A 16,019-nucleotide genomic window follows, 5' to 3' on the forward strand; every position below is an offset into this window, starting at 1 on the left:
GCGCTGATCTGTGCCATTAGGTAGCAAAGATGAAATTCAAACATTTATTTTCTGAGGGTCTGGTCATATTCTGTGTCGATAGTTTCCAGTAATTTAAAGAAAGACGGCGCTGTGATTGTAACAGGTGAGCTCCAGAGAGAAGTTTACAGTCCCTGGACATGCGTGTTAACCCAATTTGTCTTTCCACTTCTGTCTCACATGACCTGTTGTATCCTGTGAAATCAGACCTGCTACCTGTGGTTTTATTTCAGGATGTTTTCCGCCATTTGGGAGTGTGTGCGTGTGTAGGTGTGTGTGCCTTCACTTGTGTGCATGGTGCGGCGTGACAGCTCATCAGATTTCTCCTCCTTCATAGCAGGCCAGTGTGGCACGACAGCCAGGGTAGATGTCTTGGAAGCACTCAGGGTATCGGAGAGATCAACAGCAGAATCAAATTAAATGTCATTTAGATAGCTCTGAATGAAGGGATTGTTTGACAGCACAAGGAAATGGGTCTGCTCCTCACCTTTTATTTTGGCTTAGGATTCTTTTTCTTCCCCTGTTTAAGAGGCAAGGGCTCAACCTGATCTGGAAGTTAGTCAGATTTCTGCAGCGCTGCCCCCGTCAGGCTTGACTGCACACATAGGAAACTCACAGAAAGGGCGAGGAATGTGAGACTGAGGTTGAGGAGCACAGATCTCATTGCTGATAACTCAAGGCAGTGACAAAAAGCATAAAGACCCTTTTTATATGCTTGTTGTCCTGTTGTCAGCTGAACAGACAGTTGGCCATTTACCTTGATAAATGGACTTGGGTGAAAGATAGCTGCAATCCATAGCCGTATATCTAAGTGCTAGGGAACCTGTGTTTATGGTTGTTACTTCTGATTTATTCCAGAGAGTTTATTAGCCACACTTTAAGTTTTTTTGCAGACAAATCCTCTGCTTCTGGAATAGTTTTGTGCTGTTATATTATTGAATTATTTGTTTGCCTATCGTTGTTGATTATGATCTCTAAAAACCAGCTGGCTCCTGTGGTTTTAAGTGGTTTATGGGGGTGCGAGACAAGATCAAGTGCACTACTTTCATGTCTGTATGAATATGCCTACCTTTCATGTAAAATAATATTCCTTGCTTGTGTGGGATTAAATTTAGTGTAGGGAACGTACATTGTTCTTTTATTTACACATTATGGTCTGTCTTAAACTCCGCTCCCAAGTCCACCAGTGATGATCCATGTTGATACTTAAAAGCTTAAATGCTGGGATAGCCAGCAGTTTTGGAAACCTGGTAAACACAATATTTCCAATGTAATGAGAATCCCATAGTGGTGTAGGGTGAGGAATGTGGAGAGTTTAAATAGACTGGTGCACATCAGTCCCCACAAAGTTTTGGTGTAACACGAGAAAGGGTGGTGTGGCACTTTACCAAATTGTTCCTTAAAATCTTTGACTGGAGCTGTCAATGAGGGCTGTTTAGAGGGGTGAGATTCCCAGAGGGGCTGGACTATCAGGTGTCGTGCTCATCAAGCTCAATTAGGTGGGAGGAAACCAAAGACAGATCACCGCGGTGGTTCATTGTACACTCTGGTGTAAGGGCATATAGCTCAAACACGCCTTTGACAGCTTACTCATTTGTTAAAAGATGGCCATAGACAGCCCTGATTAGCTGTGTTACAAAGCAACTGAATGCTCATTACATGAGAAGTTAATTGAGTTGAAGGCCTCTCTTACTACTTTCCAAGCGATTTAATAAGAATACCCTGATCAGTCTTGCCTTGCATTCATTTTTAAAAGTAGTTTTAACTGTTCTACTACTGTTGGACTATTTTTTTTTGTTCTAATAATACAATTTGTAGTATCATTTAGTAAAGTAAATATCCAGTGTGTCCTTACAGTCTCCTTTAAGAGGGTGGAGTGTAGGGTGGTGGTGGCTGAGGAGCTGTTGGAGCAGCTGGAGTGTATCCCAGCTGACACTTCCTGGACTGGTCACCAGTTAGTCACAGGGATCGGACGCTAAACCGTGGAAACAGCAGTTTTCACAAGGAAAACTGTTTTGCAGCAGCCAACGTGAATACAGGGCTATACCTAAACTTTGTCACCATGGGAGCACTTTAAAAAATGAAGTCACGGATAGACTGCATTTAAAAAGTCTCAGCTGTGGACAGACCGGCCAAAATGTGAAACAAAATGAAGTCGGTGCCGTAGCACTAGGTTGGACAATAAAAAGGGGATTTGACAGTGCAATAAATAAATTCTAATGACTTATTTGGAGTTTTCTTTTTTTTTTTCCTGCTTTTATTTGTCCTAAAAACAGTTATATCCATCAAAATTCAACACAAGCATTTGGCAGATTGCAAACCCTCAAAATCTCAGTGTAACCTGAATGCTAACATGACAGTAATCAAGTCAAACCCTTCCTTGCCATTTAATCTGATCGATAATTTGATAACCCTACTATTGTGCACTACTTTACTCAGATGTCACATAATCTCGAATGACACACCGGTGACCGAAAGTAATTCGTGTCCCTTTGAGGAATGTACACGGCAGCTACCAGTGTTTTCATGGGTGAAAAGTTTTTGAGTTGTCGGTTTGGTGTTTGCGCCGAAGCGAATTTTTGTGCAACGTTGACTCGAGAATCGAGCAGTGAGAATCTGATGCTGCATGACTGCACACAAAGCAAAGTTTGGTTGAGTTCTCATGTTACCTCACCTTGTTGTTCTACAAACGCTCCCCGTATCAGTGCACTTAAACATTAGTTAACTTTTTCCAGTTCATAAAGATATGAACTCCTCAAATATCTGTCAATGTATTTGCCGCACATTTAATGATACAGTTTGTAGTTTTTTGACGTGATTGTTTAGCGCTCTCTCATTGTTTTCAGGTGTATGGACGTAATCCTTGATGTCAAACTTGGTTGCTATCCTCGAAACATAATGTGTCTCATATTGTTACACCGTTCGATGTCTTAGAGCTTTAAACTGTTCTGTCAGTAATGTTAAAAAAAAAAAAAAAGTGGGCAGCGTTATTGACAGACGTTAGTGAACCTCCACCTAATCCATTTTTCTTCACAGTGCCAGTGTGGTTTGACCGAAAACGCGCAGCAGATGTGAAGGTTCGGTAGATATCAAAATGTTTACCACTTGAAATAAACATGGCCTACTTTAGGCACTGGAGAGGCGGATTCCTTTCTTCCAGCGAGCAGATAGGACACGCTATTTCTCCAATGGCTAAAATATACAGTTGTCAGAAAATATTAACTGATGAAACGGGGCAAGGGGGGGAGTAGCAGTCACAGCAGAATGATTGGTCAGTTATCTGAAGCATTAATCTTCTCTGGGGCTTGTTGTAGAGTAGACATAATACAGAGGCATGCTGACGGGCTCAGCGCTGACTGCTGCCTGGGGCTGCCTGGCGGCTGTGCTGTGAGGAGCTGCTAAGAGAAATAGTTTTATCTCTCCAGCGGAAATGCTGCACCATCTCTGCCAAGATGAGACCGAGATTGAACTCAGCACCTCTGAAGGTGGCTCTCGTGAAGGGAGTGTCCGCATAAGTAGCTGATATGAGTGTTTTATATCTCAAATCGGTTTCCTTACTCTTGCTGTCAGTGAGATATGCTTTTGACTCGTGAAGACAAACTGCACCCTTAAGGAACCACAAATATAGCAGAGTGTGTTTGGTTTTCTAATGCCTGCAGATAGTCTTGTCAGTGCCACGGTCACATTTACATCCCAGTAGTTCATGTTCTTTAACAAATTGGAAGGGGTAAAGCGTTGTGCCCTGAGGTTTGTCTTATGTCAAGCTTTTGATCAATAACAGTTTTGTCATCTTTTTCTGTTAGATCCCTCTGTTCTGCTGTAAATATCTACAACCTGGCATGCTCCTGCTGCGCGCTCAACTGCTCCTATGTGCTGTTTAGCAACAAGATAGTCCTCCTTATGGACCTGCTGCTGCATCAGCTAACAGTAAGTGTGTGCATCCCAATGCAGAAGATGGGAGATGCAATGTAATACAGTGTTTTGTGTGATTAGTTTCTGCCAACAACATTATTTACATTCCTATTAAGTACAGGAAATATAGAGGCAAACATGCTCAAAGGGTGCTTCCAGGTGTGATCAAACAAACACAGCCTCTCTCCTAGCCACACATAAATGTTGCACATGTTAAGAATTCCATGTTTTCTTTACATTTATCTGCTCATATACACTGGCTTGACCATAAAGGAAGCAGCGTTTTTACTGCTGTCTGCTACAACCGCAGTGTTAATGAAAGACAGAGTATGACAAAGAGCTAGCGAGTAACAAACCGTTGCCCGACTTCTCCACAGATGCCTCCCAACTGAGGGAATGTGAGAGCATAGTCACTCAGGGAGGCACGCGGGCATGGGAGGCTGCATTGCGGCGGCATATCAGCCCCATATCCCTCAGCACTCTGAGAGAAGGACTGTAAACATCAGTCCGCTCCACACATCCAACGGTGGCGGCTCACTGGGGCCGCCTACACTCGCAACCCAGACAGGACAAGGCACAGACACAGGGCTGTGGTGCACGCATGAACTCTACTGGGGCTTCCTTCCCCAGTCGAGTTCCAATCCAAGCAGTCATATTTCCTTAGGGCACAGAGGGAGAGGTTCGCCTGTATGCTTCAGTTTATATAAAACATATCCCCACAGCTGCTCTGCTGACTGACATATCCAACAGCACCGCAGAGGATGAACTAACTTTTCTCCTCACGTTGACTGCAGATTAAGAGTTGAGCTCAACATTCACTCGAACTCCGATTCGATTCATAAGTTGTGATTTTATTTGTTTGATTTTTTTAAGTTTACAACTTATATATATATAACTTTGAGTTTTGCCTACGCCTGCACATATTCATGTGCGCGTCCATGTTTTGGAATGTGTGTGAGAGTAAAGCAGTGGGGGTTGCACTGCCATATGAACATGCCCCCTTTTAATTAGATTTGTGGAGAATGTCGGTGGATTTACCTACGCTGTCAGCATTCACCCTAACCATTAGACCAAATGGGAAGGTTCGACCTTTGCGGGGTTTCACATTAAACAGTGGCACTATATTTTAGCGGTGGGCTGCTGTTTTCGTGAAGTTTGCCTGGAAATAAAAATGAGACGAATACTTGTGTTGCTGTGCTGTTTGATTTCTTTCTCCAGCCTTTTTATTTGGGACTATATCTTGTCGTGTGGCTGGTTTATTGTATATCTTTTTCATGTTTCAGGTTTGCATACCTCAAGAAATGCTTTGAAAAGCTTTTTGCATTTCTTTGGAGAAGGGGATATGACTTTAACTACATTCTGATATTTTAAAATGTAATATTGTCAATATAAGACAATTGTAAATGGCTGTTAATTTTTTTTTTTAAGACTGTTCTGGTTGTAACATGGCTTAGGTATAAGAGGCTCTAGCCATATGGTTATGGTTACAGCCTCGGCACCTCCATGCATTTTTATTTGAAGTGTTAAATCGTTATTGTGATATCGTAATGGTGTTAATTGTAGCTGTTTAAAAAAACAAATTTTTCATCCACTGATAAAAGGTCTATTATTCTTGCATGAATTAAATGTAATTAACAGTATAACAACACAATTTGTTAGAAATGATTTTATTTAATGCTGCTGCTTCTGTTTCCAACAGGGAAAATCTGCAAGAAAGCTTTTTTTCTATAAAAACAGGGAATTTAACATTAAAATCTTTGCTAATTAAACTGTATTTAAAATTTATGCTGAAAACGTAAGTTTTCAAGCTTCTAATATTATATTTCTACTGTAGTCTCTCAACATTAGGGTTCATAAAAAAAAAATCTAGTGTAGATAAAATAAGTTTATAATTGCTTGTTGTGCTTTCTTATTTCAACATTTCCCCCCACCCCCCCTCTTTTATTCTAACAGCTCTACGTCCCTGATGAGGACAAGTCCATTTTTGGGCGCAGTGTAAACAAACAAGTCTTTGAGGGTTTGACGACAGGCCTTCTTCAGACCATTTCTACCATCCTGGGGTCCCTGTGGCCTCATATCTCTGACTCTGGGCAAGGTGAAAACACGTGCATTTCCTCCCAAGATGCCAAGGTCAAGAGCTCTGCCGCAGAGTCCTTCAACACTCGCACACAAGATCTAATCAGGTATTTTCCCTCTGTTGCTCTATACTACTCTCATGCTGCTTCTCCTCCTCCTGCATGGCTCCCTTTTTCTCTCTCCTGTACATCACTCCTGGACTCCTCTTCACTGGGTTTAGAGTTGGTCAACAACATGCCTTATGTAAAGAATATCCTGACAGAATGACAGTTTGCTTGGAAGCGGTCCAAGCAGCGTCTTGTTAGAATGGGAGTAGTGTGAGAATGAGGTATAATCTGGCTTCCTTCCAGCTTGTGCTACATTTTAAGTAAAATCTGCTTCTCAGGGGGGGAGAGTCACAAAGTGGCATGATACGCTCACTTCCAAAGCTTTGAAAGTTACCCTTGAACCTGGTTTTCAAGCTATGTGGGTCTGTGCTATAGCAGTCGAGGCTGTGATGGAGAAATGTGGACTGTGAGGAAAGGCAGGCCCGGCCTCATGACACCTTGTGGACTAGTGCAGTCTTTCCAGTATCCCTCCCACAAACCATGATTCATCTGGACAGAGCAGCTGCACAGACCCACCAATCTCATCCACTGACCCAGTTATAACCCTAGAGGCAAGAGAGGGCCTGAGAAAAATGGTGTCTTCAGGCTGATAGTCTTGAGTACAAATGCAAGATTTACCTCAACTGTCTTAAAATGTGTATGCGAGGTAGAATATAAGATGAAAACATTGTAAGTGTTTGCAAAAGTCACCCTTTTTATAACAACCTATTGTATATAGCACTTTAAAGGATCTCCTCATATCCTTTCTGCCCATTGTTGGTTTCTCAGTTTGTTTTGGGCTGCTTTTAGTCCACTGTATGTGTTGTGTTTCCAGCGCATGGTCAAATAGTGCAACACGAAGTGGCAAGGGCGACCACCAAACAGGTTTTTAAACAGAGAGCAGGCACAGGACAAAAGTGTGATGAAAGATCCTTTCAGCCCAAGTAAAGACGTGGAAGAGGATCAAGTCAAAACAATGGCACTTGGTTCAAGTGTCCAGTTCAGTTCATAATCACCTGTTTGGAGAGGAGATCAGTGAGTGACAGTTCTAACAGAAACGCTATACAAAAGAAGTGAACGTTGAAAATGGTGATAAGACGAGGGAAAACTGACTTCACAGCAAGCACAGCAGCAACTTGAAAGTCTGGACTGGCAGCTGCAGTTCCCTCTAGATTTCCGTAAGCTCTTTGTACCCAAAGGTTAACGCATGCGGAAGCTTTGAGAAGACTAGCCTCGGGTCAGGAGACTGTTAAGGGCCCAGAGCTGGGCTGGCACAGGGGCCACAACAGCCCTTTAATGATACTATTAGCAGTGATTTGTGGCTGAAAGAGTACAGGGAACATGATCATGAGACCTGTCATTGGCAAAGACAAATTGAAGATATCACAGTAATAGCAGGGGGCGGATGGCTTAGGTGAGGTATTGGCTTTCAGCTGTACCACTGTGAAGGTATGCACAGTAAAGGTCTTTGTTTGCCTATGCGATTAGCTTTTTACCAAGAATGTTCCCTACTTTTAACTTGTTTTAACATTTAGGGACAAATTGAATAAACCCCGGTATGCATTTTCCTCTCTGTTTGCTTTCCAGCTATGTGGTAAACATGGGGTTGATTGACAAGCTGTACGGCTGCTTCTTGTCAGTCCAAGGTCCTGTAGATGAGCAGCCCAAGATGTCAGCCTTCCTCCAGCAAGCCTCGGCTCTGCTGCACAGCATGTGCAAGCTGTGCTTTGTCGTAACTGGACGGTGAGCCTGTTTCTTACTCGTTATACACCTCGACATCTTTGTGATCTCTTGATCTTCCTCTGACAATCAGTACACACACCTCTCTGTACAAGTAATGGCAGAGGCTGAGTCACTGTCTGTGTTTTCTTTTTTTTCTTTTTTGTTTTTTTTGGACTGTCAAAAGGATCCATAAAAACGGCTCTCTTTGTTACTCAAACAAATCTGTCGTTCCTCTGCAATCAGCCAGCAGGTCATTCACTCCAGTCAGCAAGCTGGCTAAGCTGTCGTTATTGAAGATGGAGATAGGCATCTACTTGACCCAGTGCTCTGTCACTCACCATAAACCTTAGTCTGCAGTGTAGGGGGAGCCCACCCACATGTGCTATGGTGACCTCTACTCAAAGAGATTCAGTGGCGCCGCTGACGGAGGCTAAGCATACTATCACACCAAGGGACATCAGTGCCACAGTTTTTGACTTTAAAGGAAAAAAGGGGACCGTAATAACAGAAATATCAGAATAATATTCAAAATGACATTTTAAATGCAATTTGACATCCCAAATCTAAGTAGCAGTGTTGTCTAAACAAACTTAACATTTTCAGTGTCAGACACTGTGTTGCTACACCTTGCCAGCTATAATGTGCTGCAGTATTAATAACCAGTTGCTTCACACTGCAGTGCCAAAGAACAGCTAGAACTCTGGATGACACTGAATATTTGTGAGAAAACGGTGTTTAATGACACTAAAAGCAGCAACCGGTGAGCTCTGTCCCGCGACGGCTATCTGTGTGTCATGCAGAAGAGTGCTCATGGGGTAGTGGGATATTTGTGCCATGCCAGTTGCTGTGTCAGGGGATTATAATGGCATTACAAGGCTGTGTTCTTGCCTAGCAGCATATTTCACACAAAGCCTGTTGGCTAACATCAAGTATCAGCATGCACTGTAGGTTCCATCCAAAGGTCACACACCCTCCATTCTGCATGGCTGCAAATCATAGCGGGTGCTGCTGCAGGAGTCTTAAATTGTCTCTGTGTGAGCCTAGGGTTTTCACTGGAGTCATCCGCATTGCAACGGAGAGTCTTGAAAAACATTACTGCAGTAATTACTTTCTTTTCTTTTTTTCATTTTAAAGATTGCAGTAATTTTGATGCTTATCTCCTGTAGTGGTTTCTCAAGTCAAGTCTCAGATTGGGTTTTATGACGTTTTTACTTTTAAAAACCTAAACCAACAAACTGTTTAATTCTTATGATGCTTTTGTCCTGCTCTGATCTACTTGCCTGCCTGCCAAGATTATCTTGTAATTTTATTTTATTTTTTTAATTTATTTTTATATTAAATGCAAGTATAACAAAAACAGTGCGTTGCCAGTCCCCTTAACCAACACGGTAACGTCTTTGTTGAGCCAAACAAACCCGAGACAGACTTTGAGTAAATGTACTAGAGCGCTCAGCACCTTGTCAGCCAACTCACTGCAGTCTATCGGCTTGAAATCACCGCCATGAGCTTCCCATCGCGTTATTGCTGTGTTTACTGTAGGAGGAGTGCGAGGGAAAGGGCTAATCTTGAATCTTGAAGGTCCCCCTCCTTAGCTAATCTGGCTGTCAGTTTATGGTACTTTTTAAGTCAAAAATGAAGCAGCTTGGAAGCTTCTTGCATGCAACAAAATGAAAAAGTGTTATTCCATGAATAAACCAGAGGCACACAAATGGCAGGAGATGAACTTGAGAGCTGCCGTGTGATCCAGCCGGGTAATATACAGCACATTTCAAACTTGGTGCTCTTCCACTCGCCCCAGTCAGGTAATGCAGCAGCGTTAACAGCGTAGTATCTCTTATCTAAAGGAAAATCTTTTTTAAGCCTGTGTCTGGTGAGTAAATCAAGAAGCTGCCGAGGTCTGAGCTGTTTTTTGTCTCCTTGGTTTGGGGATGTGGCATCAGCTGCAGAAAAGAACAAAATATTTAAAGTATTTCCTAAAGTACCCTAATATTGTGTAATGTGTTCCAGTATGATTGTCGTTCTATTTGTCAGTGTTCTTCCCCATCGATTTATTTTAGTTTTGTGTTTTTGTATTTTTGTTTCTGAGCATACAGTTGCATGTCTTCCTCTTTAGTGCTCCCAGTATATTCGACAATAAACGCCAGGACCCAACTGGACTGACGGCACTCTTGCAGTTGACAGACTTGGTAGGGGTGGTGCACACCCTGTATTGTATCCTGCTTCACAGTTTCTTGCCAGAGTCTGCTTGCCAGAGTCAGGAGCCCTACGGCCCTGGGGTCATCCAGGTGGCTTTACAAGGCATCCGCTTCCTCAACAGTTTTGCCCTTCTTGACCTGTCTGCCTTCCAGGTAAATGATAAAATGTATTCTGATTCCTTTTTATTTATTAATAGAGATTTTGCACATTGTTGACAGTTACATAATATAAATATAAAGCAGTAGAATATTTAAATTACCTAAAAGTGCCCTGAATTTAATAAATCTGTGTATATCATCAGCTGAGTGTTAGTATTTTTCCATTATAAGACTTTACTCTCCCCATGACAAAGATGACCTGTGCACATAAACACAGGTACCCTTTGACACCCCCCACCCCCAGGTCATTTTTTGGGGGGGTTGAATAGAGCAGTAAGGGTCAGTAGTTAGAACAGAAAGCGAGTGATTATCACTGTATGCAGGGCCATACATTACCCAGCGCGAGGAGGGGAGGGCGACAGCTTCACTGTGCTAAGTCACCGCATAGACTGAAAGCCAGAAGAGTGAGCGAGAATGCTGTTAATTATCTTAATGTCTTGTGGTAATTACTTTGAAGCAGCTTCCTCTCACTGACCCGCCATATTCAGGCAACTCAAAACAGCTGGAAATGAAAGCGTTTTACTGTCGTAGTTTTATGAACATTTTAAATAATGTGTGGTTTCTGGTTTTTGGTTGGTTTTTTAAGAAGAAGAAAAAAAGCCATGAGTTGTAATCACCTCGTGTCTTGCATTACCGCTCTGCAACAACTAGTACATAATATACTTGAAATGGATGGTTGATCTGCATTGAGGCTATTGTTCAGGCTCAGTTTGCAACCACATAAGCTCTCAGTGCTGTGTTTAGAAGGGAATTTCACAAGAATTCAGTCAGTATAAATATAACTGGGTTATACAGTTAGTTGCATTTTGGCAGAAAAATGCAGCAACAAACTTGCAAGTCATTGTTAGGAAAACATCATCAAAAAGAGTGAAAGACCTGTTTTTGTTTAAATGCAGTGCCTATTCACTATTATTTTCCAGTTTTCCTTTTTGTTTGTTTTTTTGTTTTTTCTTTTTTTAATCTAAATTTATTTTTTTGCTAAATATATTTTGTTTCATGACACAAAACCTGAATTCACTTTCCTATTTTTTATTTAATTCATTTATTTTTTTTATTATGTATAAATGCTAACACAACCAAGCTTGTAGTGCAACATGTGATGATCTTATAGCGCTTTGTCACGCTGACATGTTTAATAAATACTGTCTGCTGGCAGCTAATAGTATGTCATTTCAGTGTGGGATCAGGGTGTTTTACGGTCAGACCCCCTTTGATTTGCTTATACACGTACACCAAGTTTGTTCCCACCAGCAAAACATATATAACCTTTTATTACTGTGTTGTAATTGTTGTAAAAGCTCTTTACAATAACAGTCATAGTCAGTTTACATCTAAATTACCTGTGATGCACGCTGACGTGCTTTTTCTGTGACCTGTCAGTCCGTTCTAGGGGCAGAGGGCCTGTCTCTAGCTTTCCGACACATCGTCAGCTCCCTGCTCTGGTACTGTACCCAGCAATCATCTGAAGAGCTGCTGCACGAAGTCATCATCTGTGTGGGATACTTCACCGTTAACCATCCCGACAACCAGGTAAACTAGCTTGAACCTAAGATACACTGGCGCACCATATTTAATTGTGTTGTAAACCAAGCTACTCTTAACATAAACACTGCACATATATATATTTTGTTTATCATAAAGGGAGAAGTAACTTTTTTTTTTTTGACATCTAGTTTTTACTGTTCATAGATGAGGCATTTGAGGAAAGAAAATCTTGTTGGAAAATTTGTGTTTGGAGTCCTTCAGAAGACGTTAAGAAGTTATTAGTTTTATTTTGGATTATGAGATCATCATATGATTTTCTTGATTTATTTCTTGCCATCTATTTGTTCACATTGCTTTTTGTATCTGATGAAAACTAAAATCTGTAATTTTTTTTTAAATGATTACCTATTTAGCACTAAAACTGATGAGCATCATTTAACCTCTACTTAATCCTGTTAATCGCTTATAAAACTTGCAACAGATTTTCTGTTATTTGTCAGCTAATTCGATATTTCCGCACTAGTTACATTTATTGCTCACACTTGTTCAGAGTTGTCAGTTGAGTTTAAAAAAAGACTGGTGATAATCATCTTACTGTTGTTCTTCTCGTGTATAATTGGTCAGGGGTTTAAAAAGGATGTTGTTTTGTAATTGTAACAAAAAGCACCTCTTTAAAGATTCACGCCTTGGCACTTTCCTGGTTTTGGTCCGCGTGTCGTCTATTGTCCCACAGAGCGACCTATTGTTCGCTCCTTTTAAAAGCGGGGCCGTGTGCTGGTCCTGGTGTTACAACTACTTAGGGGGCTCTGTGGAAGTGAGCAGGATGCGATGGTGCAGACCTGGCTGCTGTGTAATTGGCTGTCATGCATGGCCCGTCTACCGGCCCCCTGATTAGTCGTGCTACAGTTGGCTGGCCTTTGATTAAGCTAAGCCTGTCTCACACAGGCAGCAGCCACCGCTTCAGTCTACACCCACACTGTTACAATCAGCCCCTATCACAACAATTTATGGGCTGGTTACAGATTTTAATGTGCCGTTTTTTCTTTTTCTTTTTTTACTTCTAATTAAAGGTGCCTCCAGTGTATGTGCTACTTTGGATAGTAGCAGAGGGCAAACCCCAATTTAATTATTCTGATGTACACAATTTGCATTTGTTGGACATTGTAGCTCCAGTTTGCATATTATTTTGACTAATTAAGCGTTAACCGTTTGATAGACTGTTCGTCTTTGCACAGCCACAGCGATGATAACAAATTTGCATGATGCTAATTTGATGCAAACACTTCCTTCACAACGTGGAAGCTGCCTGAACTTACCTTGCATTTGGATCTTTAAAAGAAAAAGAAACACACACACACACATTTGTGTATAGATTGTCAGGAAACAAGATCCCTCACAACCTTCGCACAGAGTTGATCTTTGCCAGTGGTCCAGTTCCTGGAATGCGTCCATTCAGTTCTGCACCAAAGATGGATGGCGTTAAGGAGAATATTTAGAGCAGCTTGAGCTTTTCTCAAGCTAATGTAAGCACTGGCAGAACACAAAAGCGGCCCAACCCAAGGCCTGTGCGGTCACAGAGACTGCTGATTCACTGTCAGCACACCAGCTTTTGTTTATATATATGCTCTAGAAATAAAGCTGCTCATAAAAAGCAGAACTTTGAAGCAGCCCCTTTACATAGTGATATATTCCCTCTGCTCTGGGGGGAATGAATAATTCACCTTGTCACACAAAAAGCCATTGGGAGAGTGACATATGTAGGGTTGTGTGTTTTCATAAGTGTGTCCCTGCTTACGGGGGCCACTGAGTCATGTAGCCATGTGTTTCATTGTCTGCTGCTTGTGTCTGTAAAGAATTTTTGACACAAAAAAAGAACAAAAGTGAAATCTGTTTTGTAGCTGACTGACATGAAACTGTACTTCCTTTTTCACCAGAGAGATGCACTGTTAATCTCCGTGTCTTTAATACATTAATCCGTAGTGATGATGTTGGAACTTAAGCTGACGGGCAGTAATTATAAACTGGTGACATGTTAACCCACCTGACTCCTGCTCGCCTTTTAGAAAGACAAAGCAATTTTAGAGTGTGGAAATCTTAAGAATACAGCACATGGAAAATTGCCACACACACGCAAGCAAAGGAAGCCACACACAAGTGCTGTCAACACACACACACAGCGGGTCTGTTTTCAGGTACTGTATGGATGTTTCACTGTGGAGGCATCTGAGAGCACCTAATTTTTCTGTGCTTATAGTTCATAAACGGTTGTTTTTATACCAGTAGCCTTTACATGAGCTATGGATTGTCTCTAGACTGAATATCCCACGCGCACACACACACACACACACCTCCTGAGCTCATCATTCTCTGTGGGGTCAGTCTTCTTCTTCCCATTCTCTTTGAGGGCGTTTCCTCTGCCCCGCAGGCCCACACCAGGCTTTAGGCCTGTAATTCCTGTTAACCTGATGTTGAAACTCTTCCTTCAGCAGTCCATTACTGCCAAGACAACCAAGCCCTTACTGCCTGCAGGGTAAGTGCAGCTCGTGCAGACCATGGGGAGCCAGCAGCGGGAAATGCACACTCTGTATCACCCAGCAGAGTAAACAGAGGCAGAGAGAGACACAGACATGCATACACACTCCACTAACTGGCAGAAGAGTGCCCGATTGTTAGCTCAGTCCATGATTTACACCCAGCTCCGGGGGTGAAGCACAGGTCCAGCTGATTTTAAGTGAAGCTGAGGATATTTTTATTCCCGCGGGCCTTTCAGTGAAGAGTTTCCATTTGTCTGTAACACTGTTGTCATGTTAGCTTCAGTGCAGAATTATCACTGAGTAAATCTGGGATGGGATGACAGCGGCAGCTCATAAATAAAGAGTTATTGAGCTTTATTGTGTAAACAGTGAGCTCGTTTTTGAAACGACTGACAGTTACCTTAAACGTCAAGTTGGAGCATTTTTGTCAGTGTCTGCGGCTAACGTCCAATTGTCCAGAGGAAGTTTACACAGCGTCCTGCACACATCCCCATCAGCCATTGTAACTGCTGTAAAAAAGCACTAAACACTTATTTGAGAAACTTTGCTTTATGTGGTCTGTTGTGCTGCTTCTCTTATCAGTAAAGGAGTCCCACTGAATCTGGTTTATATTGTGGCTTTAAGTGTCAGCTATATGACCCCACTCTGGCTCTGGTTCCTCCTGAGGTGTTTGGAAATGCATCCACAGTGGTGACATTACAAATTGAATCAGTAAGAAATAAATGCCAACCTCATCCATACAGGCTATTTATGTTATTTGAGAAGTGTACTGTATTGTGAGACTGTATAATTACAATCTTAATTTTTTTCCTTTTCTCCTTTAAACTGTGGTTTCAGCTTTGACGCTGGCTTTTTCCCAGGAATTTGTTTGTTTCAGAACATTAACTTTACACACTTGTTGTTGTCATTGTGACCAGTGAGGAAGTTATGTAATGGAGCATCATAAAAACATTTTTTTTAAAGGCCGTGTCTCTGAACTTAAGAAAGACCAGAGCAGCCAGGACACTTGAGGTTTTACAGGGCCTGCGTTATACGTGGACCAGACGCAGAGATTCACATGCTTGTTGTTAGTTTTATGACGTCGAGCTTTTGCACTGCTGATACTTCAGCTATGCCGGGAGAAGTAATGCTAAAGCATAATCTTTAGCTGGAAGCCATTTCAGACTCCGGTGCCGCTCTTCACCTGGTAGAGGTGCGGAAAGTTGGCAGGCGACTCTGTTCTTTTACCTCCAGGCTGTCGCTGCCACCAGGCTGTGTTTTATGCCTTTTCTGCGTCAGGCACTTGAAGTTGGACAATTTGTTTAGGCAGCTGAAGATGGAATTGTGCGTAGTGGAGGATTATGAGATCCCTGGGTGATTTGTGTGTTGGATCACCTTAGAACTCCAGCTCAAACATGCAGTACTTGCTGAGGTGTTAAATTATGATACCCCAACATGCTCTGCGTTAATATACAAGAACGAAGAGATGCTTTCGCTTTTGCATAATCATAGTTTTGGCTTTCGGATGAATACGAGTGCATAAATTTCCACGCCCTTGTTTCCAGTTTTATCTTCAGGCAGCGTTGCAACACAAAAGATAAAATGTAGGCTTTAATGGAAGAAGTAGCAATAAAATACTAAATCTAAACCCTGTGAAAATAAGCAGCCCTACATGTAGAAACAACCAGAACCTAACTTTTTGCTTTTTTTTTTTTTTTTTTTTTTTTTTTTTTTGCTTTAGTCAATGGATTGATATGTCTGGGTCCCCAAATTCCTTAGGGGAAAAAAAGTGAGTGAAAAGTGTTGCGGATACTGAGAGAAGGTTTTCAGTGATGTAGTAATACACACCAGTG

At 41.9% G+C, this 16,019-nt stretch overlaps 1 protein-coding gene across 3 annotated transcripts in view; it reads left to right on the top strand.

Moving 5' to 3' along the window:
- The window catches only part of scaper (S-phase cyclin A-associated protein in the ER), a 58,984-nt gene that overhangs the window by 39,777 nt on the left and 3,188 nt on the right, over window positions 1-16,019 (top strand). For all 3 annotated transcript variants that reach the window (XM_084933414.1, XM_084933416.1, XM_084933415.1), the window contains 5 exons: window positions 3,822-3,945; window positions 5,884-6,113; window positions 7,680-7,835; window positions 9,928-10,162; window positions 11,549-11,698. In XM_084933414.1, coding sequence (XP_084789540.1) covers window positions 3,822-3,945; window positions 5,884-6,113; window positions 7,680-7,835; window positions 9,928-10,162; window positions 11,549-11,698 — 895 coding nt within the window. The remainder of the gene's footprint in view (window positions 1-3,821; window positions 3,946-5,883; window positions 6,114-7,679; window positions 7,836-9,927; window positions 10,163-11,548; window positions 11,699-16,019) is intronic.

This window comes from Perissodus microlepis, chromosome 7 (assembly GCF_051167445.1).
Source record: "Perissodus microlepis isolate ML-2025 ecotype Zambia chromosome 7, ASM5116744v1, whole genome shotgun sequence".
Taxonomy (NCBI): Eukaryota; Metazoa; Chordata; class Actinopteri; order Cichliformes; family Cichlidae; genus Perissodus; species Perissodus microlepis.